The sequence below is a fragment of the Aulonocara stuartgranti genome (assembly GCF_965226115.1).
Source record: "Aulonocara stuartgranti genome assembly, chromosome: 3".
NCBI lineage: Eukaryota > Metazoa > Chordata > Actinopteri > Cichliformes > Cichlidae > Aulonocara > Aulonocara stuartgranti.
In genome coordinates this window covers 72,964,488-72,991,441 of record NC_138941.1, presented here as the reverse complement: position 1 = coordinate 72,991,441, position 26,954 = coordinate 72,964,488, and the positions used below count along the sequence as shown (strand labels likewise).

Here is a 26,954-nt window from a genome sequence, read left to right as displayed (position 1 = left end):
CAATGGCCTAATTTGTTTTGATATATGTCTTTATATGGGTTGATACTTGCTGTATTGGGCCTGATATGTTAAATTACATGTGCAAAACTTTATAAATAAAGAGGGGAAAAAAAAAACTATAAAGGAGGAAATGTAGTGACATCAGAGCACATCCTTGCACTATATCCTGGGTTATAATGACTTCATGAGTAATTGACTGATACTTCACATGGACATCTACACTATATTCTCCAACCTCTATATCTGTGACATTGTTGAAGGACTGTGGCTGTGATGCACTAGAGCTACGTGGATAATACAGATATAGCATCTCTGAAGCAGTTACAGGTGTGTCGTTTATGACTTCTCATGTCCGTATGGAGTTTGTTTTATACTCTTTAATGTTGCTGCTCTCCATCAGCGACCTGTTCTTCCCTCCTACAGCCACTATCAGCACTTTATGTCCATCACTGGTAACTCACTGGTGTGGTCTCATCCTTTCTGTTTGGTCTCCTTTCTCTGTCACTCACAGTCACCTAACATCCCAGAAAGTTCCACGCACCATGAAATATTCCCAAATGCAATGTTAAGATTACTATAGGGACATTGTTGCCTCAGTTCATGTGTTGTTGGCTTCTTGCTCTCCTTCTTTATCGTTTCTTTCCCTGCTGTCCTGCACGTCCCACCGCTCACGCCTCCTTCACGGTCTCTGCCATCGCCATCGACCGTCTCAGTGTCACCATTACCCTGGATGCTGAACCCCTTATGGCTGGCCCTTAGCCTTTCACTGCTGTGGGACGCAGATCATGTTAAGCAGTGGTCCAAATGCTGAGACATGGAGACAAATCTAAATCTAGGTGTTTATTAAGGCTGATCGATAACCATAAAAAACAAACTGTAAATGGACAGTAAGACTTGAATTTTAGATTGAAATGTGTGGTCAAAGGTTTAAATCATGAGCTAAAAAGGTGGATAAGTTCAGAGTTTAAATGTTCAGTGGGTCTGAGGTCTGGTGACCGTGGAGAACAGTCAGCACAGTTAGTCTTCAGGTGGGTCTTCAAAGCTTTGAGGTGTGTGTGATCATCATCTGCAGCTTTGATCCACTGTGCTGTTGCTCTCTCTGCTTACATTCACATATAGGTGCTCAGGACAAACAAGGCAGGCAGTGCAGACATGACGTCAGATCTATCAAAGTGAAGGCCGTCTCTCTGATGATGTCACAGAGCAGAGTCGTTCTGTCCAATAAAGGATCTCAGATCAGCTGCTGCCATCTTGTGGCCACAGTTGGTTACTGTCTCTGAAAGTTGTCTCATGTTTCCTGTTGTCCTGTTAACAAAGGCTGGAGCTCATCATGCTGAGAGGGCAGCAGCATTTTGTGGCTCTTCACACATGTTCATTATATTCTGATGATCCTGGATGGAGACAAACTACAGATAAGTGTGTTCAGCCCAACTAGTTTATCTCATTACAGCAGTTTGATGTTTCCCTTTGAATCCCCCTGAAGATCCTGACAGTGAAGCACGTACATAATACTCCAGCCTTTCAACTCTGAGCTTATTTAGTTCTATTAATACACTGAAATCTCATTTGTGTCATGAAGAAAGTCTTTAAGTCTTGAATTAGGTTTTGGTTTTTTGGTTTAATTTAGCCACAGTCACGATGTCTCTGATAAGTACGGTGGCCCTGAGAGGCCAAACGGACTGCAACTTCAGAAAACACTTGCAAAAAGAAAAATGCTGCAAAAAGGAAAACGCTGCAAAAAGAAAGACGCTGCACTGCAACTTCAAGAAAAACGCTGCACTGCAAAAAGAAAAATGCTACAAAAAGAAAGACGCTGCACTGCAACTTCAAGAAAAACGCTGCACTGCAAAAAGAAAAATGCTACAAAAAGAAAGACGCTGCACTGCAACTTCAAGAAAAACGCTGCACTGCAAAAAGAAAAATGCTACAAAAAGAAAAACGCTGCACTGCAACTTCAAGAAAAACGCTGCACTGCAAAAAGAAAAACGCTACAAAAAGAAAGACGCTGCACTGCAACTTCAAGAAAAACGCTGCACTGCAAAAAGAAAAACGCTACAAAAAGAAAGACGCTGCACTGCAACTTCAAGAAAAACGCTGCACTGCAACTTCAAGAAAAACGCTGCACTGCAAAAAGAAAAACGCTACAAAAAGAAAAACGCTGCAAAAAGAAAAGCGCTGCAAAAGCACACAAAGCACAACGGAAATAGGAAAAAAGACAACGGAAATGTTCCTGGGGAGACAATAACCCGACGGACCGGTTGCACGAACCAAAACATGCTAACCAGTGCGCTAGGATTGGGACACACTTCAAAGAAGTGGAGGAGAGGTAAATGTGTTGTAATCTCATGATTCTAATAATACTACAGATAAATAGGTGGTATTCAGAATACAGTTTTTTTGTTGAAATAAATAGATTACACATCATTATTTTCCTATTTCGTATGTTAGGCTATGCCCTCTCTATTTTTTGTTAATTCCACTCTGGTGGAAACCCAAACAAAACAAGCATTAAGAGGCTCTAATGCCTGTGTCTCAGTTTCGCGGCTCATGTCACCTCTACTTGCGGCAGTATAATGACATGACAAAATATTTTCAATAATTATTGTTCAAAAAATTATTTAATATGAAGGCAATAGGCAGAGTATTACAGGCATAGCGATAAAGGATGTGCCCTCGTGTAGTCCGTGCTGCAGGGAGAATGGACTGCCATACACGTGAAGTTTCTGTGAGCCAGGGAGTGAGGAAAAGGAAAGTGGAAAAGTATGAGTTCTCACCTAGCAGAAAAGGGAGATGGAAGCATGTAAATATAATAATAACCACTGCAGCCAAAAACAGTGCCTGACGAGTCCAGATGTAAGTACACTGTTTAGACTCGACTGTACACTGTGTTTGTGTTTTCCTCCGAAACAATAAGTTCGGTTGGAGCAGCCTTTCAATGCCTCTCTCTGTCTCTTGCTAGCAAAGTTGACCAAAACTGTAAAGCTAGTTCCAGGTGCGAGCCAGACACTGAACCCCACGTATTAGCCAAAGGTCCCTTTACAACAGTTCGGAGCTGCGGACTGTATATATATATATATATATATATATATATATATATATATATATACAGGCAAGGCATACATGGAACGCCATAACCAAGTGGCCGGCATAGTGTACAGGAACATCTGTGCCGAGTATAACCTGGAAGTCCCGAGGTCAAAATGGGAGATGCCCCCAAGGGTGGTGGAGAATGACCGAGCTAAGATCCTGTGGGACTTCCAGATACAGACGGACAAAATGGTGGTGGCTAACCAACCGGACATAGTGGTGGTAGACAAACAGAAGAAGACGGCCGTAGTGATCGATGTAGCGGTTCCGAATGACAGCAATATCAGGAAGAAGGAACACGAGAAGCTGGAGAAATACCAAGGGCTCAGAGAAGAGCTCGAGAGGATGTGGAGGGTGAAGGTAACGGTGGTCCCCATGGTAATCGGAGCACTAGGTGCGGTGACTCCCAAGCTAGGCGAGTGGCTCCAGCAGATCCCGGGAACAACATCGGAGATCTCTGTCCAGAAGAGCGCAGTCCTGGGAACAGCTAAGATACTGCACAGGACCCTCAAGCTCCCAGGCCTCTGGTAGAGGACCCGAGCTTGAAGGATAAACCGCCCGCAGGGGCGTGCTGGGTGTTTTGTGTTTTTATATATATTTGACTGTTTTGTAAAATTAATTGCTAAAATCATACAACTCATGTTTTTCAGGTTATGATGTATTGTCCATTCTGTGGATTCCAGTTTGAGAACTTGACAAATTTTTGCTGTTCCTGTGGAAAAGACATAAGTTTTGTACCAGCTAAAGATGCTTCCACAGAACAAGAACACTCAAGAGGTATTTTTTTCTGAACTTCCTGCTATTGTAACTCGTTCTATACGGAAAAAAGTTAAAAGGGCAAGATTTGTTCAGGTGTTTGTAATTTACAGATAGTGTCATAAATGAAAAAAAAAAAAGGAAAACTATAGACATCAGGTGTCATGTGACTAATAAATCTGCATTTCTGAAAGCATAGACATTTTTCTGCTGGATGTGACTGTGGGGAAGAGGTAGATTTTTTTGTGCATTATGTTCATATGTTTTTTGAATAATGACTTTTTCATGTTTGCTTTTGAATTATAAACAACGATAGACCAATAAAGAGTCTCTCTGTCTTTCACCCTTTTTTCCTGTTCAGCCAAGACAGTTGTTCAGCAGTTCTTCAAGTACCGTGAAGGTAAAGAGGCAGAAAGGAGGATGTTCTCAAAATCCAAAAAGAAATCAAAGAAAACAGTGAAGGTATAAATACAAAGTTTTTTAAATGTTAATCTGTTGTCTGACAATACTTTTCTAATATGTGACCACTTTTTTTTCCTAAAATGTAATCTAGATTTCTGTTGGGATCATGAACAAAAAGAGGACTGGCATGAGACCCATAAGAGGGAAATCACTACCATTACATGTTGACCCAAGCTGGTCATCTGAGAGGCTGTTGGGTGCTGCCATTAAAAAATTGAAAGCTTTCAACCAAGATATGAAAGATGTAGAATACATCCTGCTCTACCCTGATGGCTCTCAAATAAAAAATATTCCAGGAACTGACACACCCTTTACGATTGAACTCTACAAAGAGGCCGTTGGCAAGCCTTACCAAAGAATTACACTATTTGTCTGCACACTTGAGGACTTTTTGTCAGAATGTGAGTTAAATAGAATTGCCATTAATTCTTTTTTATACTCATATTGTTAAAGAATCTTGTGATTACTGTGTTGAAGATTTTAACCAAAGTATTTCATACGTTCCCACAGATGTTAGTGTTTCAGAAGTTGAGGAGGATGATGAAGTTGTCGTTAGGGTACCACCCGTTACGTCACCCCTCTCTGACACAGTGGTATGTAAATCTCAAGGATTCATTAGTTCGAGATGTTAGTGCTCTCAGTTCGGGCAAAATGCATTCAATGTCTGGATATAAGACTAATATCATTCTATCGTTGTGTATATATAGTGGTAAGGATCTGAGCAGCCATAATCAACGAGTTTGGTGTTTGATGATTTTATCTGACAGCTTTGGTCAAGTCCAGAAAGCAGTACACCAGAGCCTATACGTCGGTAAGTTGGCTACCTTCTAGCACATTGATCTGGCCTCTGTGGCAGGTATATAAACATCTAACGTTCTTAACACTTTAATGTAAGCATTTGATGGCCACAAAAGCATGTTATGTTTTATAACATTTTCTTTTTATCATTTGATCTATATTTTATAGGTCAACTTCAATATCCCAAACATCTGATGTGCAAGTACATAATACTCTTTTGTATAACAATGTTGCATATTTAATTGTTAAGTTTCATTTGCATGCCATTACATCTGCAGTTGTTATGGTATTGTGTTGTGTTTGTGTTTATGCTGAAGGTTCGGTGTGGTACAGAATCTCAAATGGCATCCACATCAGGAGAACATACTACAAGTTACAAGTTAGTCTTAAGTTATAAAATTACATGATTTCCCCTAGGGATCAATGAAGTATTATGATTCAGATTGTGATTCTAAAATTTAAAAAATATGAAATGATATATCTTGTAAATAATTATAAAGTAATAAGCTCAGTGAAACAGTTTTTTGTTGTTGTTGTTGTTGTTGTTGTTTTTTAATTATAGAGGTTCTCTATCTAATCCATAACTTGAGCAAATTCAGTCACGGTGAAGTACTTCAGACCCAACCCAGCCAAATGTAGAGCCAGAATTACTATTACATAAAATATATTTTAATCTTCTGTTTTTACTCTCCTTTGACAGTATCTATACCAATATCTATGCACCTGTCGTTATTGACAGCAGTTCTTCAGATGCTGAGGGAGAGGAGTTGCAAAAGGAAAACTGGTAACTTTCATATCTCGAATAAGTATAATAAACCCATAGTGTGTGACTTGCAGTTAACCTATTTATCAAATATTTTTTTACTAAAAATAGTGCTGGGTACTGCTGCTATTTTTGATCCTAACCTTTTACAGGAGCAAACATAGCTTAACTTTTCCTGTGAAGTTATTCTGCTGATGATTGTATTCAGAAAAAAAAGATTCTTAAAATTATTTGGTTGCTGATGATTGTTCTTCAGATTACTATTTTGCTTTTTAAAATTAATTAACAGAAAAAGGCCAATTGATAAAGCAAGAAAAATTACTTAAAAGATATTAAACAAAAAAAAAATACATAAAGTGTAAATAGTGTAAATATTTTGTTGCTTTTCACTGACTCATTCTACAGTGATGAACCTGATGGATTGACGGCTGCAGATGTCATCTCAAATCTGGCTCTGAAGATCAACAAAACCTCCTGTAGCAGATTCAACATTAACCGAGCCAATGTCTGGGATGGTGCCTACCGAGGCTTCAGAAGGTCTTCATATAGTCCCAACTCTGGCATGATGGTGAAATTCTCTGATGATGTGGGGCTGGCTGAAGAGGCAATAGACACAGGTGGGCCTACTCGAGAATTTCTCACCCTTTTGATGGAAGCCATAAGGACGAGAAGAATATTCGAAGGAAAAGACTATGCCAAATATCTCACATTTCATAGTGAAGGTATTTATTTTTTTCACATTTTTTTCCATGGTCAAAATTACTTTATTATAATGAATTGTCTTTATCTTTAGCTGCAGATGAAAATGAATATTTCTACGTTGGAAGAATGATTGCAGTTTCCATTGTCCATGGTGGTCCAGGGCCATGTTGTATATCTCCAAACTTCTTTATGTACCTTGTTGGAAAAGACAAGACATTCGAGGCACCAATTGATGATATACCAGATGAAGAAATCAAGAAGGCTCTACTAGAGGTAAATTTATGATGTTATGATTATGACAAACACCAATAAATGCAAATTTTTAGTTTTAGTTATCCACTTAACATACGCTTGGTAACTAACTGATGCCTGAAATGATTACGGATTCTGTAATCCAAGACTGTGTTACATCGCACATTAATAGACAGCATGCGAAGGATGTCACTTGTGCATGTGTATGTGTGTGTAATATATATTTTTCTCTTTAGATAAAGAATGCAGCATCTCTAAGTGAGCTCCGAGTAATCTCAGAAAAACACTCAAGCATGCTCCAGACAGCAGGTTGCTGTCGATTCATGAGGACACTGGAGGATAAGAAGAAGGTAGTAGCGGATTACATTCAGTGGTACTTCATCTACCGAAACCATCTTTCCATCCAAAGGTATAGAATTCAGACTATTATGTGCCCATTTTACAAAATCTTTTCAGAAGAATAAATTGTTACTTTTTTTTATTCCTGTGAAATTTAAAGGACGGAAAAAACATATTCTAAATGCAAGACCTTTTTCAGGAGGACTTTTTTTTTGTAGCAGGATGAGTGTCTTAGCTAGATACAGGGCTCTAGACTGCGACCAAATTTTTCAGTGGTGCGACTAAAAATAAATATTTGGTCGCACAGGTGCGACCAACTGTTCCGGTAACAAAAAAAAAATCTCTGTAACTCTCCGTGTGGTCAACAACAGACACACATTATGCCCCTATCGTGGACTAAACCAATCAGAGATAGTCAGGGGCGGGACCTCTCTGATTGGCCGTGGTCCAGTTGAAAGTGCAGGTGGAAGAGAGAGGTGAGTAGCTTGAATAAAGCGATATCAATTCATTAACGGATTCCACACAAAGACCTAAACACGGAGCGGACCCAACACATCAGAATCAGCTTCGTCTTTCTCGGCTTTCTCACCCGACAGCCTGAACACTACACGCTGTCGGAGCTTAGCGATTCTTCGGGTCCGCGCTGTGTTTACGTCTTTTTGCGCTGATTCTGAGCTGCAGGTTTTGCCTCTCTCCAACCAAAATTCACCGAGCCTGCAGCAAAAGAAGCAGCAAACTGCGCTTCACATTTGATCAATGTCATCATGAATTCCCTCTGACTTTTGCTGTTTTGCTTCCACCACGATAAAAATCACACTTCCTGCACAGCTCTCTCTCTCTGTACTTCAGGAACAGTTTCCCGTCTCAAATCTGTTTTCTGCATTATTCATTCGCTTATTACCCACCAGTCTAGCGTTGTTTACAGCGCTTTTTCTTTTTTCACTTAAATGACCTCGGACAAGAAAGCCTAATTTCTGCTGTTCAATACGGAAGAAATTTAAATTTCTTAAAATTATGCAAAATTGCAGAATATTTTTAAGGTTATCTGCTATAAAAAGCCAGACCAGGAAAATCTCCTTCATGTTTTCCTGTGTTTTATTCTCAGTTACTTTCACACAAAGGCATCTGCTGTGATTTTCACAATTCTGATGAAGTCTCATGTGTATCAGTACTGATAAATGATCAGAATTATAATATTTCTGACTGTCTGAGGCTAAATTGAATCAAATCAGGACTTTGAGAACCGGAATTGAATGGATTATAGAAATCAGTGATGATACCCAGCCCTAGTGAGCAGCCTAGGCCTGAGAGAAGTGGATGTACTGTAGCTGTGGGTAATAAGAAAAGATGAAAAGAACTATTGATAACTTTTTTGTTAAGTTAAGGCCTGATCTGTCTGAAATTCATAGCCAGTGCTCTGACACGGTGCCATCAATATTTGAATGCTGAAAAAGCACAGTGTATCCAGAAAACACATTATATGCTGCAGTAAATGCACTGCCCAAGTGTCCCCTCTCTCCACGGCCTTTCAGCAGCAGACAGCAGCAAACAGGTCGTCAGAGGAGGCCAAGATGATGATTACGTTTTTAACATTTTCTACAATATTGACAAAGCACTTTAAGCACAAGTTTGTTAGTTAATAATTTAGAAATTAATATTGTCTGTATGGACTTCCCCCCCAAAGAAAGTGCACATGTAAAACTGCGGTGTTAAGCGATGCGGTTGAAAAATTTGAGTGCGCCTAACTTTTGTGCCGGTACGCCTAAATTTTTAAAGTTAGGCGTACCGGTGCGCCCATGTCAAAAAGTTAGTCTAGAGCCCTGTAGATAAGAATGTTGGTTACTTTCGTAACACAGTAGTTTCCGATGTGAAGTTTTGCTTTCTTGCACAAATAACATTAAACATTTTATTAAAAATTAGACTGTTTTCTAGTTTCAGAAAGGGTCTAGCAACACTGGATTTTCTAAACGCCCTGGAACAGCATCCTTCACTCTTCTTCTCATTCATGTGCTACACTGAGACCAGGCTGACAGCTGATCTTCTTGAGAACATCTTCCATGTGCAATTTGGTCCACCTGGCAGCTCTAGGCGTCAAGAGGAGACAAGAGTACTGAGCTACTGGCAAGACTATCTGCTTTCTGTAGAAGGTATTAAATTTGGTTGAAAATGTTGAAATGAGTACATTTATGTCAGCAAAGTGTAATGGCCCCTTTTTCCTGTTTATTATCATTAGAAATAACTTTTATTCTCTTTACATTTTCAGAGAGAAATGGAAGTCTGTCTCTTGAAGACATCCTTATGTTTGCAACTGGACTGAGAGAAATTCCTCCTGCAGCAATTCAGCCAAAGCCACAACTTCTTTTCCAGACCACTTCACGCTTCCCTGTAGCAGATGTCTGTGCAAATACTATCAAAATCCCAGTGTTACACAGTTATGAGGACTTCCAAGAAGCCATGGATTATGGCATCCAGAACTCTCCTGGGTTTGGGCTTCCCTAAGGTCCAAGTCCTTTTGCTTTTAAGCCACATTTATGGTTTTAGCAAACATTTGAAGTTTGTGATTTTAAAATCTGAAAATTTTTGTTTCTAATAATTTCTGTAAATCACATAAAGTTTAATGCATCGCAGAAAGTTCAATCAGGTTTTGGAATTTCAAAAGCATAGTATCATAGTGGGACAATTGAACAAGTTTGGCAATTTCTTAACACAGTGAAATATGTCTATGTAACAAAATAAAACATTTCTGAAGTATTCTAATGTACTGAGACACGCTAGTATAATAACACAGGGAAAAAAATCTGATAAATTCAGTTAAAAGGCTTTATTTAATCAAACACTTCTGTGTTTGATTACATTTTTTTGTAAGATATGCAAGTTGTTCTTGGAGTTAGAAAAAGAAAAACCCACATAAATACAGGTCTCGCTGAATGCTTTTGTAAACCTTTGTTTGTAAAACAGATCTCCAAATTAATCAATGTGTTTGTTACAACACCTAAATAAAAGGAACAAGTTATTTTGTACAGTATGGTCTTTTGATTTCTTCAGGTAGAAAGCGTACACACTGAAAAGTTGACGGTAGTGAAACTATTTATATAAAAACTATGGTACTATTTTTTTCAATACTCATTAAAGTTGGTTTGTGACAATTAGTGTCAGTGGTAATTGTACTCACATCTAGCAGATGATTTTACATTGACTTCTAAAGTCCAGTCATATTTTTGAGTGTTATATAATTTTCAACTGCAGTAGTCCAGTTGACTGGTCGAGGGAGCTCACTCTGTCTTTCCAAGTTTGTGAAATGAACCTGGAGATTGTCGTCCCCACATAGACTGTACTGAGCAGGTAGAATGTCATCAAACTGGTGCAGGATTTCTTGAGGCACTTGGAATCCACACTCTCTTCCACCATACCTTAGGTCAGTCAGAAAAATGAACAAATTCAGTCACTTCTCCAGGTACTATCTTTCAAGGTTACAGCAAAAGCGCAAAGTCAATCTTATAATTAAAAGTCAGTTCTGGAAATTGTGATTTTAAAGAATCTTAATTATGCATATCTACATTTGTCATTTTTAGCCAAGATGTGATCCAAAGTTAAAATATGATTGTCTAACATTTTTTTTTTTTTTTTGGGGGAAAAAAATATAAAAATAAAACGTAAGTGCATGAAGTCAGAGAACAGAACTAATGGCAAAACACAAGTGGCAGCTTTAATTTCTATTCAGCAAAAAGGTGAAAACAACAAAACACACTATTCAATTGCTAAAGTGTGTGTAATACCTGCTGTGAGTAACAGTTAGGGCAAATTGTTAAACCTAAATGACATACTGCTTACTTAACTCAAGTGGTTAGGTCAAGAAAGAAAAGAGTGCACATAAGGGATGGACTGTTCCTGAACCATTTTATAAATGAACAAAAGGTTTAATAACAGCAAGCTGGACAGGTATCCTGCACATACAATACACTATACTGAGGAAGAAAAATTTTAGTAAAACTATGAAATAAAATCCATGGACTAAAAACATACCTATGAGGCAGGTGATACATGGCTTCTGGTTTACCAGATGGACAACAAGATTGGCGCACAGGTTGGATGGTGTGAGTGTTCCAGAGATCTCTGTACTCGTCAAGCTCTTTTTGCAAGACATTGAGGAAGACATATCGTAGAAGGCATTTATGTTCATGACTGCCGTTGAAAAGATGCCTCTCCCTCAGGTCACTGAAGAGTTCAATCCAGAACTGAGTTCTAATGGTGGAATGACAAAGCATATAAAATTTAATAACAAGTGATTCAATGTAATTGTCCTCTTTAAAAAAAAGTTGTAATCTTAAGAATATTGAAATGTGCGCAATTTCGTTCAAAGAAAAGCTTATTCACATGTTTTGAAGTGTTTCATCAATGCACTGCAGGAAAAAAAAAGCAACTTCACACAAATAACAAAATTTAACAAAATGATTAATCCTTCTGTTATTCCTGCATTTGGCGGTTGAACTCAAGAAAAGTTGTAATATACAGATCTGTCCATATAAATGTACTATTTTGTTTCTACATGAACACTGAAGCTGTTATCACTTGTTAGATACCACACAGAAATCCAAAAACTAGTGAAAAAATCAGTATTTTTTTTTTGGCACACAAAGTCGAAGAAATGTCTGAAACGAATGACCTCCTCTAACAAATTTCTGTCATGTTGGATCAATGTTCTTATATTACTCATATTACAGTTCTCAAATTTGAAGAATCCCTTGTTCTTTTATTTATATGACTCCCTACAGGTAAACTATTTGATCTAGATGTTAGTTTGGTACTATGTAGGCACACAAATTTGAATAAATTTTACTCAATTTTAAATACATCAATCTTTACTGATGCCATTGCCTCTAGGATTTATAAAAATTTATTAAAATGTTGAACGTCAGTTTGTTTGTTGTTTTTTTATAGTTCCTTTTTAGGACTTTTGTGGAATGTCTGAGTAGGATTTTCCTTTTGAGTGTGTTGTTTTAATACAAACAAATGTCACTGGTATACCAAACCATTTATTATATTTTTTGAAGCAGTTGTGCATCACATGAGAAAAATGTGTAGGTGACTATGTTTTCTTTGTTTGTTTGTGACTGTAATTTAATATTGTACAGCATTGTACAGCTACAAGCATTTCACCCCCATGTCATACTGTGTATGGTTGTGTGTGTGTGACAAATAAAATTTGAATTTGATTTGAATTTGAATATTTGAGTATAAAGCCCCACCCACAAAAAAAAAAGTATATCCCTGACCACGAAACACCTTCAGAACCATTCAATTTTAGTTTCAGAATATATTTTAAAAGCCATGTACCTTTGCTTTCTGAACGAAGACCACCAACTTTCAATCCGTTGATTTGTAGTTGAGGTACCATACATATGACTGTGGGCTCCTGCAAGTTCATCTCCATGGTCTGATCTTAAAGCACAATGAATGGCTGCCATTGTGCCATTTTCTGTGCCACAGTCTGTACGAAGGCATGCTGGAAGTTGACCAAACCGTGACAAGCACTCCATATAATATTTTGCAATGATACCTGGGTATCATTTGAGCTGCCACAGCTGAGCCACATAACTTTCCTTGAAAATCCATCAACACATGCACTAATAGCAACACCAAAGGGCTTCAGCTTATCATAACCATCCACATGCCACACTTGATTTGGTCCTTCTGAAAAATATCCTCTTCGAACAAACCTGCGTTTACAGCGACGCTTAACACCATATGGATCTAGTCTTGAGAGTATGTGCATTACATCATTTCTTTTAACTTTCAGATTATACTTTTGTCGCAGTGTCTGACACATGGATCTGTAACCCAGAAGCTGACCTGAGCCTCTCAGTTCTTGTGTAACAGTGGAAATGACAATGTCAGTGGCAGTAAAGTCAGTCCTTCTAGTCATTCCAGCATCTTTTAGCCTCCTCTTTAATGTTCTCAGACTCATACAAATATTATGCTTGTTTTCAAGAAAATCCAGGATCACTTCATATGTATGGCCCTCAGAGAAATACTTATTGATGATGTCTGTGACTGAGACTGGGCCTAAGGTTGAAGAGAAAACATGAAAAGATAATTACGACCGCAGGAATCCACAAATGCACTTAATAAGAGTTTTTTAAAAAAAAATACCACATCTGAAACAAGTCTCAATAAACATGACTCAAGTATTTAATCTTCTTGATGTGTGCTTAAATAAAGGCCAGCAAAAGCTCAAAGAACATGGACCAGGATTCAGGACTTATCACTCTCATTAAGACCTCTATGCTGACAACTCAAAATGAGCAAAATTAGAGAAGTTAGAAGAATTTCGTCACTGTGTACATATGCCCTATTAAGTCATAAACTAGTTTTTAAAATTATGCTGTAGAACCGGTGGCAGGCTTAAACCAGAATACAGTTCTTAGTACCTAGCAGTTCATGCCTTTGCGTTTTTGGAATTCTGATTTATCTTTGCATACAGAGTCTTTAACAATACAAAAACCTTAGAATAAGCAAATGAATATAGTACTTTGGAATGGCACATGAATAATAATCTCCCCCCCCAAAAAAAAAGTTTAACACTCACTACTGAAGCTACTGTGGTGTATATAAGTCATTATGAAGCAATTAAAAGGTGAGCAATAAATACTAGAACTTAGGAAAGTGAAGTGCTTACCATTCTCTATAAAAGGTGCTAAAACTTGAATGTTAGTTCCACAGGACCCACAAGAAAATCCAATTTGCCCCACTAGCTGGATTCCACAATATGGACAATACATTGCCTGATAAAGACACAATGCCAAATTAAAACCTGAACACATTAACTGCAATATTCCTTAATGACTTTGACTTATTAGTATTTGTTCTCGAGTTTAAAAAAGCTTCATTTCTAAGGCTACATTAAACATTATCTTTGTTAGAATTATCTTTGAATGTATATTCCAGATATCTCTAGTATTATTAGAATCATGAGATTACAACACATTTACCTCTCCTCCACTTCTTTGAAGTGTGTCCCAGTCCTAGCGCACTGGTTAGCATGTTTTGGTTCGTGCAACTGGTCCGTCGGGTTATTGTCTCCCCAGGAACATTTCCGTTGTCTTTTTTCCTATTTCCGTTGTGCTTTGTGTGCTTTTGCAGCGCTTTTCTTTTTGCAGCGTTTTTCTTTTTGTAGCGTTTTTCTTTTTGCAGTGCAGCGTTTTTCTTGAAGTTGCAGTGCAGCGTCTTTCTTTTTGCAGCGTTTTCCTTTTTGCAGCATTTTTCTTTTTGCAAGTGTTTTCTGAAGTTGCAGTCCGTTTGGCCTCTCAGGGCCACCGTAGGGGTACAAGTTTTATTTTACACTATGTTTAGTGAGAGTGCATCTGTTGAGAGAAGAATAGAAAACAAGCAAAAAAACAAAAAAACAAAGCAACATACTAAACACAACACCATCGCATTAATCTAGTTAAGTGTAAACAGCAGTAAATACTAAATATTCAATGTTGTTGTGCAGCACGCAGGACAGACAGCGCACAATGTGCTTCGAAGTAGCAGCCAAGAAAGGTGTAATTTAAGTCAGTGACAGGGGATTTCTACGAATCTCCCAAACAGTTCATTTTTTTTTCTCCGTCTTTTTTTTTTACTAAAAAAAAATTTCCAAGCGCACCATGTGCTTTGAGGCAGCAGCCAAGAAAGCTGTAGTCCGCGTCTGTGAATACCCATGTGTACACCTGTGTGCATACCTGTGTGGATCAGCATGCTTGCATTCCAAAGGTTTCTCCATGTAATGATCTGCTAGGGAGTGTGGGGAGCCACAGCCCTGTCCTCTATGGTATGAAGCAGGTATGGAGGAGATCAAAACTCCAGACATCCAGAGGCCCCCAGAACACAAGAGACCAAGGAAGACCCACAGAGGGGCAGCCGCGCCACTGTTCCAGTAAGAGCTGAGGAGAGTCCCAGATGAGGGCTCACTCAGCAGCCGCGGAGCAGAAGCCAGGGGGAGTTGCAGTGACGCGCCCGTGAGCTCCGCCGGCAGCCAGCTGTGCCTGAGTGACCGAGCCCCAGGCCGAGAGGCCGGGGGCACCCCACCTCCGAAATGGCCCGAGCGAGCCCCAATAAGCGGCCGCCAAGGAGTGAGCCGGTGTGTACCCGGACGCCCACCCCCAGACACAAAGAACCACCAACGCACAGACACCTGAGGAAGTCCGCCACCGGCAGGGGAAGTGGTGGTGGGTGGAGATAGGCCCTCCAAGGAACAGGAGGATCTCTGCAGCAGTCAGAAGGGAGAGCAGCTGGGAGTGAGGTGCTTTGCCTTTCTCAGCAGACAGTGCATGCGGATTTAACGTTGTGCTGTGTGGAATAGAGATGGGTTATGCTCCCAGACCCATTCACCAGGTCTATATCAAATCAGAGCTCGTTACGGGATTTTTCCCCGCCGCAGTATGTCCGACCTTACCCATAGAGGGGGTGGCCATGTTGCTAGGAAATGATGTTCCGGGCGGATTAGTGCGTCGTAGTCTGGAGGTGCTGGATGAATCATTGCAGCAATGTTTTAAGCATGTGGTAAGTGCTGAGGAAGCTAAGAATGACCAACAAGCCTATTTCATAGAACAAGGTGTGCTAATGCGTCAATGGTTTCCATTGGGTGCTAGGAGTGTGGACTGGAGTAAGGTTAAGCAGATTGTCATACCCACGCTGTATCAGTCAAAGATCCTGGCGCTTGCTCATGAAAGCCAGTGGTCGGGACATTTAGGCATCACAAAAACATATCAGTTACTATTAAAACACTTCTTCTGGCCTGGCATGAAATGTGATGTGGCAGCTTTCTGCCGTAGTTGCCATGTGTGTCAACTTGCGGGTAAACCAAATCAGGTTATACCCCCTGCACCATTATGTCCCATCCCAGTAGTCGATCAACCATTTGATCACGTCATAGTAGACTGCGTAGGTCCACTACCAAGAACAAAGTCGGGAAACCAATATTTACTCACCATTATGTGTGCAGCTACACGTTTCCCTGAGGCTATTCCACTGCACAAAATTACGGCAAGGTCAGTTGTGAGAGCCCTTACTAAGTTTTTTTTCTACATTCGGCCTGCCTAAAGTCATCCAAACAGATCAAGGTTCTAACTTTCAGTCTAAATTATTCAAGCAAGTAGCTAAAAGCCTACAAATCAAACAGGTTGTGTCCTCTGCCTATCACCCAGAATACCAAGGAGCTTTAGAGCAGTGGCATCAAACCTTAAAAGCCATGCTCCGCAAGTATTGCTTAGAGGCCAAAGTGGATTGGGATGAAGGGATTCCCTTTGTGTTGTTTGCTGCTCGCAAAGCCGTCCAAGAGTCACTCGGGTTCAGTCCCTTTGAACTAGTGTTTGGCCACACGCCTCGCAGCCCACTTAAAGCAATAAAAGAGGAACTTTTGATCCAGGAAGGGAGCCCTAGAGTGGGAGTGACCAAGTATGTGCAAGATTTCCATGAGCGTTTGAGTCAGGCTAATGCTCTGGCTAAGCAGCACCTCACTGTTTCACAAGGAAAAATGAAACGCACTTATGATAAGACTGCTGTCAAACGACAATTCCAGACAGGAGATGAAGTACTTGTTCTCTTGCCTGTCCCCGGATCATCTCTTTCTGCTAAGTATGAGGGGCCTTATGAGGTATGTGAAAGAGTAGGAGAAACTGATTACATAATCGGCACGCCAAATTGAAGACGCAAAACCTGTATTTGCCATATAAACATGTTAAAGTTATACCACTCCCGACCCCAACCAAAACCCACTGTGCTCCTGTGGCCATCTTCAGTCACTCAGAGGGCGAAAGCACAGACGAGGCTGATGGTTTAAAAAGAAACTACTCCAGTTGTTCTAAGCCCCGCTTGCTTAACTCTGAAGTGTTAAAATCATTCCGGAGTCAGCTTGATCACCTGTCTTCCGAGCAACAAGAAGACGTAGCTAGTTTGGTCCATGAGTACCCCTGTTTATTTGGCGATGTGCCAACACGGACTACAGTGCTAAAACATGACATTAATGTTCGCAAAGCCCATCAAACAACACCATTATCGCGTAAATCCAACCAAACGTTTGTTGATGAAACAAGAAACTGAGTACCTGCTACAACATGGTTTGGCAGAGCCCAGTCAGATCCCCTGGAGCTCACCATGCTTGCTAGAAGCGAAGCCAGATGGTTCACCTCGTTTTATCACTGACTTCCGCAAAGTAAACGCCGTTACTGTCCCTGACTCTTACCCACTCCCTAGAATTGAGGATTGCGTGGACAGTATTGGAATCGCCCAATACGTGACTAAATTAGACCTTCTCAAAGGCTATTGGCAAGTCCCCTTAACCAAGCGTGCTTCTACCATTTCAGCTTTTGTAACGCCTGACACCTTTTTGCAGTACACTGTCATGGCATTTGGGATGTGTAATGCACCCGCGACATTCCAGAGATTGGTGAATAATGTCCTCTATGGCCTTTCCAACTGTAGTGCTTACCTAGATGATCTGGTAATATACACTAAAACATGGTGTATATTAACCACTGAACCACTGAACATCCAAGGTATGGACATTGAGGCTGTGGACAGCTACAGGTACCTTGGTGTTCATCTGAACAATAGACTGGACTGGACTCATAACTCAGACGCCCTCTACGGGAAAGGGCAGAGCAGGCTGTACCTGCTGCGGAGACTCAGGTCGTTTGGAGTGGAGGGCCCACTCCTGAAGACCTTCTATGACTCTGTTGTGGCTTCTGCTATCTTTTATGGTGTGGTCTGCTGGGGCGGCAGCATCTCTGCTGGGGACAGGAAGAGACTGAACAGGGTGATCCGAAGGGCCAGTTCTGTTCTAGGATGCCCTCTGGACCCAGTGGAGGTGGTGAGTGACAGGAGAACGGCGGCTAAGCTGTCATCCCTGATGGACAACATCTCCCACCCCATGCAGCAGACTGTGACAGCACTGAGCAGCTCCTTCAGTGGGAGACTGCAGCACCCACGGTGTGGGACGGAGAGATTTCGCAGGTCTTTCCTCCCCACTGCTGTCAGACTCCATAATAAAGACTTTAACTGATCAAGCACACACATCCATACATATGCAATAATACTAAGTGCAATAATCCTTTCTGTCATCGTTGTATTTTTACTCAGTTGTATATAGTATTTGTATTTGTATTCTATTTTTATCTTATTGTATATTTATTTTATTTTATTCTACTGTATATAGTATTTTATTTTATTCTATTCTGTACAGTTGTGTACTGTATTTATTCTTATTGTATTCTAATTTTTGCCTCATAACTTTTGCACTGTCCACTTCCTGCTGTGACAAAACAAATTTCCCACGTGTGGGACTAATAAAGGTTATCTTATCTTATCTTATCTTATGGTCGGACCATTTGTACACTCTGCGCCAAGTATTCTACCGTTTAGCTCAGGCTTCTTTAACCCTCAATCTAGCTAAATATGAATTTGCTAAGGCCACAGTGACTTATTTGGGCAGAGAGGTGGGACGCGGGCAGGTGCGACCTCTTAACGGCAAGGTTGCAGTGATTATGGAGTATCCCACGCCTACCACCCGGCGGGAGTTGCGCAGATTCCTGGGAATGGTGGGTTATTACAGGAACTTCTCTAAAAACTTCTCCTCCATAGTCCAGCCGTTGACCAACCTGCTAAGCCCTAAGGTTGATTTCCTATGGTCTGATGAGTGTCAGGATGCCTTTGAAAGTGCAAAAGCCCTCCTATGCCACACTCCCATGTTAAATGCCCCCGACTTGACGCGTCCATTCAAATTAGAGGTTGATGCCAGTGCTGTTGGGGCTGGGGCAGTACTGTTGCAAGAAGACTTGCAGGGATTGGACCACCCCATTTGTTACTTCTCCCGCAAGTTTAACAAGCATCAGGTAAACTACTCCGTCATTGAAAAGGAGACATTGGCCCTGTTGCTAGCTCTTCAGCACTTCCATGTGTACTTGGGGTCTGGCACATTACCCGTTGTAGTGTACACTGATCATAATCCACTTGTATTTCTTGGCCGAATGTTTAACCACAATTGACGACTCATGCGATGGGCCTTGCTGCTACAAGAGTACAATTTGGAGATTCGGCATATAAAAGGATCAGAAAATGTGCTAGCTGATAGCCTCTCCCGGTTATGAGTATGACTTGTTCTGTTGTCTGCTGGGAGTCCTGTGCCAGCCTTCTTTTATGCAGATCACAGTGTGCCAGACCTCACGGACGATTGGCTGCCTGGAGATCCCATGACCACTCCAAGACCAATTGACTGGCTGATTGTCTGCACCTGGGAGTATAAAAGGCTGAAGAGCCTTCACACTATGGGGAACTGCTGCTCTGAAGTGAACATGCAGTGGCCTCCTCGTCTGCTTTGCATGTGAACGTTGTTTGTTAAACCTGTTTGCTGTGTTAAACCTGATATACAGCTGACCTTAGTTTTACTAGAGTCTTGTGTTTGATTTGAACTGTGTTTGTAACCTCTGATATTCAGCTGACCTTAGTTTTATAAGAGTCTTGTGTTTGCTGGCTCACCTTAGTTAACCCTTAGCTTTTATTTGGTGTGCCGCCAGCTTATCTTAGTTAACCCTTAGTTTTTATTCTTGTCTGTTCTTTTCATTGTGTGTTAATTGTTTCCCCGGTAGTCTGTTGAACAGCCCCGTCGGTTTTTGGTTTAATGTTTGTAATAAAACCCTTTATTAACTCAGATTTCGTGAGAGAGCTTGTGTATGTTTCTCCCCTCCTGTCGCCTAGCAGAGTGTGAAGCGCTTTGTGACCGCTGTGAAAAGAGCTTAATAAATAAACTTCAATTACTTACCTCTGAAAATCAATCAATCAATAATCAAACAGTGAGTTTTGTGTGTTTTACTTGGTGTGTTTCAAAGATGGAGGCCACGCTGCTCTCAGAGGACTGTGTGTGGTAACCTTAAAATCACAGACCATCCTTTGGTTCTTCTTCTGGTCCTGTGAAACTTCCTGTGTGGTGCCTTTCAAATTAAAAGCCCTCCCTGACTGTAAAGACTGGACTGTGCTGCAGCTGGTGGAGCAGCACAGTCCAGCTGTGCAGGTGTGTTGTGTTTGATGGAGGACTGAAGTGTGTGTCCAGCTGAGCTCTCTGTGTGCTCATATATACAGATGCTGATAAACACATGTTTGTATTTGGACCCTGTTACTAATCAGGACCTGCTGTGTGTTTCCTGTCCACAGGTCTACAAAGAGTCACACTTCCTGCTGTGGTTCAGATGTTCAGCGTGTTGCTTTGTTTCTCACATGTTGGCTCCACGGTCTCTGCTGCTGTGGGCTGATCATGCAGCAATACAGCTGCTCAACATCTGGCCTTGTTTTCATCAGCAGTTATTTGACTTTTACATCACATGATATTTGCATGCAACCTTCAAAGACGTGTGGAGAATTTATTATTTCTTTGAGAGATTTTTTAGTAAATAACAGAAAAAAGAAAGTAAGAGAAATTTTTTTCTATAAAACAGTGAAAATTCCACAAACATGTAACTCACCACTGTGTGAACATCACAGGGGAGAAATAGTTTCTCTGAGTCAGAGATGAGTGTCAGTAACACAAAAGTAACACTCAGTGTCATGCAGTGACTTTTACACAACCAGATCAGATGAACCAACTCACACTAAAACATGCATTTTGCTGCACTCTTTACACTTATTTCTTTTCTTTATGCTCTTTTATATATTTTGTAAAAGAACAAAAAAAAAATTATATCAGCAGCAATTTTTCTCAAACTGCTGCATCACAGCTTTCATGCTGTGACCTGCAAGTGAAATGAGATAAAAGCTCTTTATCAGTAACTTATACAACTTCTGGCAGGTTAATGTCTGAACTTTGGAGTGAAACACACCCGTAGTTACAGGAAATAACACCACTGTCTCTAACTAAGTGAATCCACCTTAACACCACCTGTGTGTGTGTGACTGCATTACACTCCCACTGCTGGGAACCTGAACAAGAACCAGAACAAAGTCTAAAATAGAAGCTGACAAACAGCTGCACCACCGAGTGACACTTTATTTTATAAAATTATCTAAAGGTTTCATGTTCTGACCTCCATGTGAAATGAGATAAAAGCTCTTTATCAGTAACTTTTACAACTTCTGGCAGGTTAATGTCTGAACTTTGGAGTGAAACACACCCGTAGTTACAAGAAATAACACCACTGTCTGTAACTAAGTGAGTCCACCTTAACACCACCTGTGTTTGTGTGACTGCATTACACTCCCACTGCTGGGAACCTGAACAAGAACAAAGTCTAAAATAGAAGCTGACAAACAGCTGCACCACCGAGTGACACTTTATTTTATAAACTTCACAACAGGTTTCATGTTGTGACCTGTGGAAGTGAAAAGACACAAAAACTGTTTTACAGCTTTTGCGCTGCAGGAAGGATTGAAACACACCTTAGTTAAAAGTCAAACAGCAACATTTTCTCCTCCCCTCACGTCACTCAAATGTGACAAACCAGGAAACAGGAAGTTCTTCGTCCTCAGTAAAGAGAGACGCACAGACGATCAGACTGAGCTCAGACCAAACTAGCAGCTTCCTCTGAGTGAGTCCAGCTACAGGAGAGAAAAGTGGAAAACTCCAACACTGCTGCTTCAAGCTGCTGACGCTCCACACACTGAATGTGAGTTTGAGCAGAAACACGACTCAAAGGAAGTTTCAGTGAAGGTGGTAGAGGAGGGAGGGGAGCCAGGACTGACTGTACTTCCTGTCTGCTGTTTTCAGCTTCACTCACAGACTCAATGGCTTCCAGATCAGAGGAGGATCTCTGCTGTCCGGTCTGTAAGGAGGTCTTCAGAGATCCTGTTATTCTGTCATGTAGCCACAGCTTCTGTAAAGACTGTCTGAAGATATGGTGGAGAGAGAGACCAACACACGAGTGTCCAGTTTGTAAGAGAAGATCTTCAAGGGATGATCCACCTTTAAATCTGGCATTAAAGAACCTGTGTGAGTCGTTCTTACAGGAGAGAGATCAGAGAGCTTCAGAGGCTCTCTGCAGTCTGCAATATGAGAAACTCAAACTCTTCTGTCTGGACCATCAGCAGCCAGTGTGTGTCGTCTGCTGTGCCTCAGAAAAACACACCAATCACAGATTCAGACCCATCGATGAAGCTGCACAACAACACAAGGAGGTACTTCAGGAAACTCTGGAGCCCTTAAAGAAGAAGTTAAAGGTTTGTGAAGAAGTTCAAGTGAAGTTTGGTCAAACAGCAGAACACATTAAGGTCCAGGCCCGACACACAGAGAGGCAGATTAAGGAGCAGTTCAAGAAGCTTCACCAGTTTCTAGCAGAGGAAGAGGAGGCCAGGCTGGCTGCTCTGAGGGAGGAAGAGGAGCAGAAGAGTGGGATGATGAAGGAGAAGATGGAGGCTCTGAGCAGAGAGATAGCAGCTCTTTCAGACACAGTCAGAGCCACAGAGGAGGAGCTGAGAGCTGAAGACGTCTCATTCCTGCACAACTTAAAGGCTGCAGTGGAAAGAGTCCAGCGCTGCCCCCTGCTGGATGATCCACAGTTGCCCTCAGGAGCTCTGATAGACCAGGCCAAACACCTGGGCAACCTGACCTTCAACATCTGGAACAACATGAAGGACATGGTCTCCTACACTCCTCTCATCCTGGACCCAAACACTGCAAATCCATATCTCATCCTGTCTGAAGATCTGACCAGTGTGACTGAAGGAGGAGAGAAGCAGCAACTTCCTGATAATCCAGAGAGGATTGATTTTTACAGAGCTGTCCTGGGCTCTGAGGGCTTTAACTCAGGGACTCACAGTTGGGATGTTGATGTTGGAGACAGTACATTGTGGGTACTGGGTGTGTTAGCAGAGTCTGGGCAGAGAAAGGGAAACAAACTGTCTGGAATTTGGAGAATAGGGTTGTTTGATAATGAATACTACAAAATCTCACAATCACCTCCTCACACTCATCTCTCATTCCAGCAGAAGCTCCAGAGGATCAGAGTGAATCTGGACTGGAACAGAGGAAAGCTGTCGTTCTCTGATCCTGATACTAACACACACATACACACCTTCACACACACTTTCACTCACAGGTTGTTTCCATACATTCGCACTAATGATACAGTGAAGGTGTTGCCGTTGAAGGTGTCAGTGCAGCACATGAGTTGAGGATGATGATGTTTCTAATGTTGTTTCCTGTCAGTGAGTTGAAGCTGTTAAACTGCAGCTGTCCTCCTGCTGCCTCGTTGTTCCAAAGCTCTTTGTTTCTCTTTTAGTTTCACTGTTTCTTTCTGTTTCTGCTGTCCACCTTTTCACATGGAAAATCATTTCACTGTTTCTCACTGAATGACTCCCCAAACTAGATTTGAAATTCTATCAAGTTTCTAATCATTACAAGTGATTCATGTTTCTATTTGATGTGTAAATGGAGATGATTTAGTTTGCTGGGATATGGACTGACATGTGTTGAATGGGAGGAGCAGTTTGTTGTTGTCTTCTTGTCTGTTTATGACAACAATAAATATGTTGTTGAAACAATGATTCATGTTTAACTCCATATATGAAATGTTTCTGATCTTTGAATTCTGTTTGATTAAAGACTTTCTTCATGACACAAATGAGATTTCAGTGTATTAATAGAACTAAATAAGCTCAGAGTTGAAAGGCTGGAGTATTATGTACGTGCTTCACTGTCAGGATCTTCAGGGGGATTCAAAGGGAAACATCAAACTGCTGTAATGAGATAAACTAGTTGGGCTGAACACACTTATCTGTAGTTTGTCTCCATCCAGGATCATCAGAATATAATGAACATGTGTGAAGAGCAGTGTCGTGTAAGTTACTTTACATTAGTAACTTAGTTACATTACTAGTTCTATCAAAAGTAACTCAATTCAGTTCAATTAAATTTTATTTATATAGTGCAAGGCACTTTATGTTGTACAGTAGATCCAGAGAAAATCTAAACAATCATATGACCTCCTATGAGCAAGCACTTTGGCGACAGTGGGAAGGAAAAACTCCCTTTTAACAGGAAGAAACCTCCGGCAGAACCAGGCTCAGGGAGGGGCGGCCATCTGCTGCGACCGGTTGGGGTGAGAGAAGGAAGACAGGATAAAGACATGCTGTGGAAGACAGACAGAGGTTAATAACAGATATGATTCAATGCAGAGAGGTCTATTAACACATAGTGAGTGAGAAAGGTGACTGGAAAGGAAAAACTCAATGCATCATGGGAATCCCCCGGCAGCCTACGTCTATTGCAGCATAACTAAGGGAGGATTCAGGGTCACCTGGTCCAGCCCTAACTATATGCTTTAGCAAAAAGGAAAGTTTTAAGCTAATCTTGAAAGTAGAGATAGTGTCTGTCTCCTGAATCCAAACTGGAAGCTGGTTCCACAGAAGAGGGGCTGGAGTATTATGTACGTGCTTCACTGTCAGGATCTTCAGGGGGATTCAAAGGGAAACATCAAACTGCTGTAATGAGATAAACTAGTTGGGCTGAACACACTTATCTGTAGTTTGTCTCCATCCAGGATCATCAGAAGATAATGAACATGTGTGAAGAGTCAAAAACTGCTGCTGTTTGTCAATTTGTTTCATTTATCCAGCGGCGTGTCTAGAAAATATTTGTTGGGGGGGGGGGGGGGGGGGGGGGGCAGATAATGTTTGAAAAAAAAAAAAAAAATTCTACCAACCGTTAACCATAATTCAATAATCCTATAAACCTAATAACCGAATGCGCTTTTAACTCTTATTAGAATGAGATTTTAACCACTATGGTGCAAAGTTTTTAGATACTGCGTTGATAAAGTAGAAGAGATACAATCAGTGCTTTGTCAGTGTTTACTCAGCATTTACTCAGCACCGAAACAAAAAACAAGGACCACAAGAGTCCAAATACACAAGAAAACAGTTCAAGAACACAAGAAAACAGATCAAAAACAAAACCAAATCAGAGCTCAACAAGAGTCTGACAAGAAAAAAAAAAAAAAAAAAAAAAGTACAGGGGGTCGACAACACTAAGACCAAGACAGTTCTGGAGGCCGGCCGTGCACACAGCAACGGCGGCGACGGGCAAACAGTTCTGGAGGCCGACCGTGCACACGGCAACGGCAGCGGCGCAGGCAAAACCAGTCAGGAGGCCGACCACTTGGAAGGCAGTGGTGGTCACTGAGGAGGTCCGGAGGTCAGCCGCGATGCCAGCGGCGGCGACGAACCCTTTCCGGAGGCCGTCCCCGAAGGCCACGACGCCAACTTAGAGGCCCGGAAAACGGCCGGCAGAGGCGAGGCGGAACCAGTCGAGCTAGCTCTGACGACGGTGTGGCAACCGCAGGACCAGACGAGGCAGGACCAGACGAGGCAGGACCAGACGAGGCAGGACCAGACGAGGCAGGACCAGACGAGGCAGGACCAGACGAAGACGGAGGTGGAGGCGGACCAGACGAAGACGGAGGTGGAGGCGGACCAGACGAAGACGGAGGCGGACCAGACGGAGGCGGAGGCGGACCAGACGGAGGCGGAGGTGGAGGCGGACCAGACGGAGGCGGACCAGACGGAGGCGGAGCTAAAGCTGGACCAGACGTGGATGAAGGAGCTGAAGCTGGACCAGACGTGGATGAAGGAGCTGAAGCTGGACCAGACGAAGGCGGAGCTGAAGCTGGACCAGACGAAGGCGGAGCTGAAGCTGGACCAGGCGTGGATGAAGGAGCTGAAGCTGGACCAGGCGTGGATGAAGGCACAGAGGCTGGACCTGACGGCAGCGGGACGGCTGCGGAACCTGACAGTGGTGATGCTGCAGGCGGTGATGCTGCAGGAGGTGATGCGGATGCAGGCAACGGTGTAGAAGTCACAGGGGATGATTCACCAGGTGGTGGCTGAACAAACCTCCCCGGACCGTCAGCAGACGTGAGGATGTGCTTGCTGGGTCCTCCAGGACCCCCAGCAGATGAGGTGTGGTGCTGGGTGGGCTCCTCGGACCCACCAGCTGATTCGGCTTGAAGCTGGACGGGCGACTCGGGCCCTCCAGCAGACGAGGCAGGACGCTGGCTGGGTTCACCTGAACCACCAGCTAACATGGCTTGAGACTGGACGGGCCCCTCTGGCCCTCCAGTGGAAACAGACACTGAAACAGCAGGCACGGAGACCTCTGCCAGTGTGGACACTGGCTGGGACTGAGCAGCACAGTGGCTAGACTCAGGCAGCAACAGTGGGATGCAGTCCTCAGAGGGCTGAAAGTGTTCCCCAATGCACTCAGCAGAGGACGGAGGCGGACGGGTGAACTCACTTGAACTCTCAGGGGGTGCTGAGAGCTGAGACTGTTCTGGTGAGTTCTCCGGTGAGGCTGCTGGCACTGGCGTCTTGACCTCTACGGGTACACCGAGCCTCTGGGGAGACCCTAGAGGGAGCAACTGTCTCTGACATGGCCAGCTTAAGAGAACCAGCAGATGTTGTGGTGAAGTGTGTTCCCTGCTTAGAATGAGACAGTGAGGATGGTGGCTGAATGAACGAGTGGGTAGGCTGCTGAACTGGTGGCAACTGAGCTACAGGTGGCGAAGTTGTAACAGGTGGTGGAGTGGCTGGCTGAACTGAGGGCAGCTGGGCTGCTGGCTGAACTGAGGGCTGCTGGCTGAACTGAGGGCTGCTGGGCTGCTGGCTGCTGGGCAGCTGGCTGAACTGAGGGCTGCTGGGCAGCTGGCTGAACTGAGGGCTGCTGGGCAGCTGGCTGAACTGAGGGCAGCTGGCTGAACTGAGGGCAGCTGGCTGAACTGAGGGCAGCTGGCTGAACTGAGGGCAGCTGGCTGAACTGAGGGCAGCTGGCTGAACTGAG

The 26,954-nt window shown here is 42.3% G+C and overlaps 3 protein-coding genes and 1 long non-coding RNA gene across 4 annotated transcripts in view; 3 read left to right on the top strand and 1 right to left on the bottom strand.

Moving 5' to 3' along the window:
• Positions 1-26,954, top strand: part of LOC309703685 (stress-associated endoplasmic reticulum protein 1) — a 157,608-nt gene that overhangs the window by 34,823 nt on the left and 95,831 nt on the right. The gene's annotated exons all lie outside the window — the stretch shown is intronic.
• LOC309698923 (G2/M phase-specific E3 ubiquitin-protein ligase-like) lies at positions 6,432-9,732 on the top strand (the record flags this gene model as incomplete). Its single annotated transcript, XM_082521679.1, has 5 exons — positions 6,432-6,483; positions 6,660-6,841; positions 7,057-7,229; positions 9,092-9,306; positions 9,423-9,732. The coding sequence occupies 5 exons, from the start codon at positions 6,432-6,434 to the stop codon at positions 9,656-9,658; spliced, it is 858 nt and encodes a 285-aa protein (XP_082377805.1). The 3' UTR covers positions 9,659-9,732.
• LOC309703731 lies at positions 9,894-12,736 on the bottom strand. Its single transcript, XR_014275996.1, has 3 exons — positions 12,494-12,736; positions 11,183-11,401; positions 9,894-10,569 (listed from the first exon to the last, which is right to left on the bottom strand). It is a non-coding gene; the product is annotated as an uncharacterized lncRNA (long non-coding RNA).
• On the top strand, positions 21,633-23,665 carry LOC309703567 (nuclear factor 7, brain-like). Its single transcript, XM_082528480.1, has 2 exons — positions 21,633-21,789; positions 21,891-23,665. Exon 2 carries the CDS (start codon positions 21,908-21,910, stop codon positions 23,291-23,293), a length of 1,386 nt encoding a protein of 461 aa, XP_082384606.1. The 5' UTR covers positions 21,633-21,789; positions 21,891-21,907; the 3' UTR covers positions 23,294-23,665.

What these genes read in the sequence shown, in the direction of transcription:
- LOC309703567 (XM_082528480.1), top strand. Translation starts at nt 21,908, where the DNA reads ATGGCTTCCAGATCAGAGGAGGATCTCTGCTGTCCGGTCTGTAAGGAG.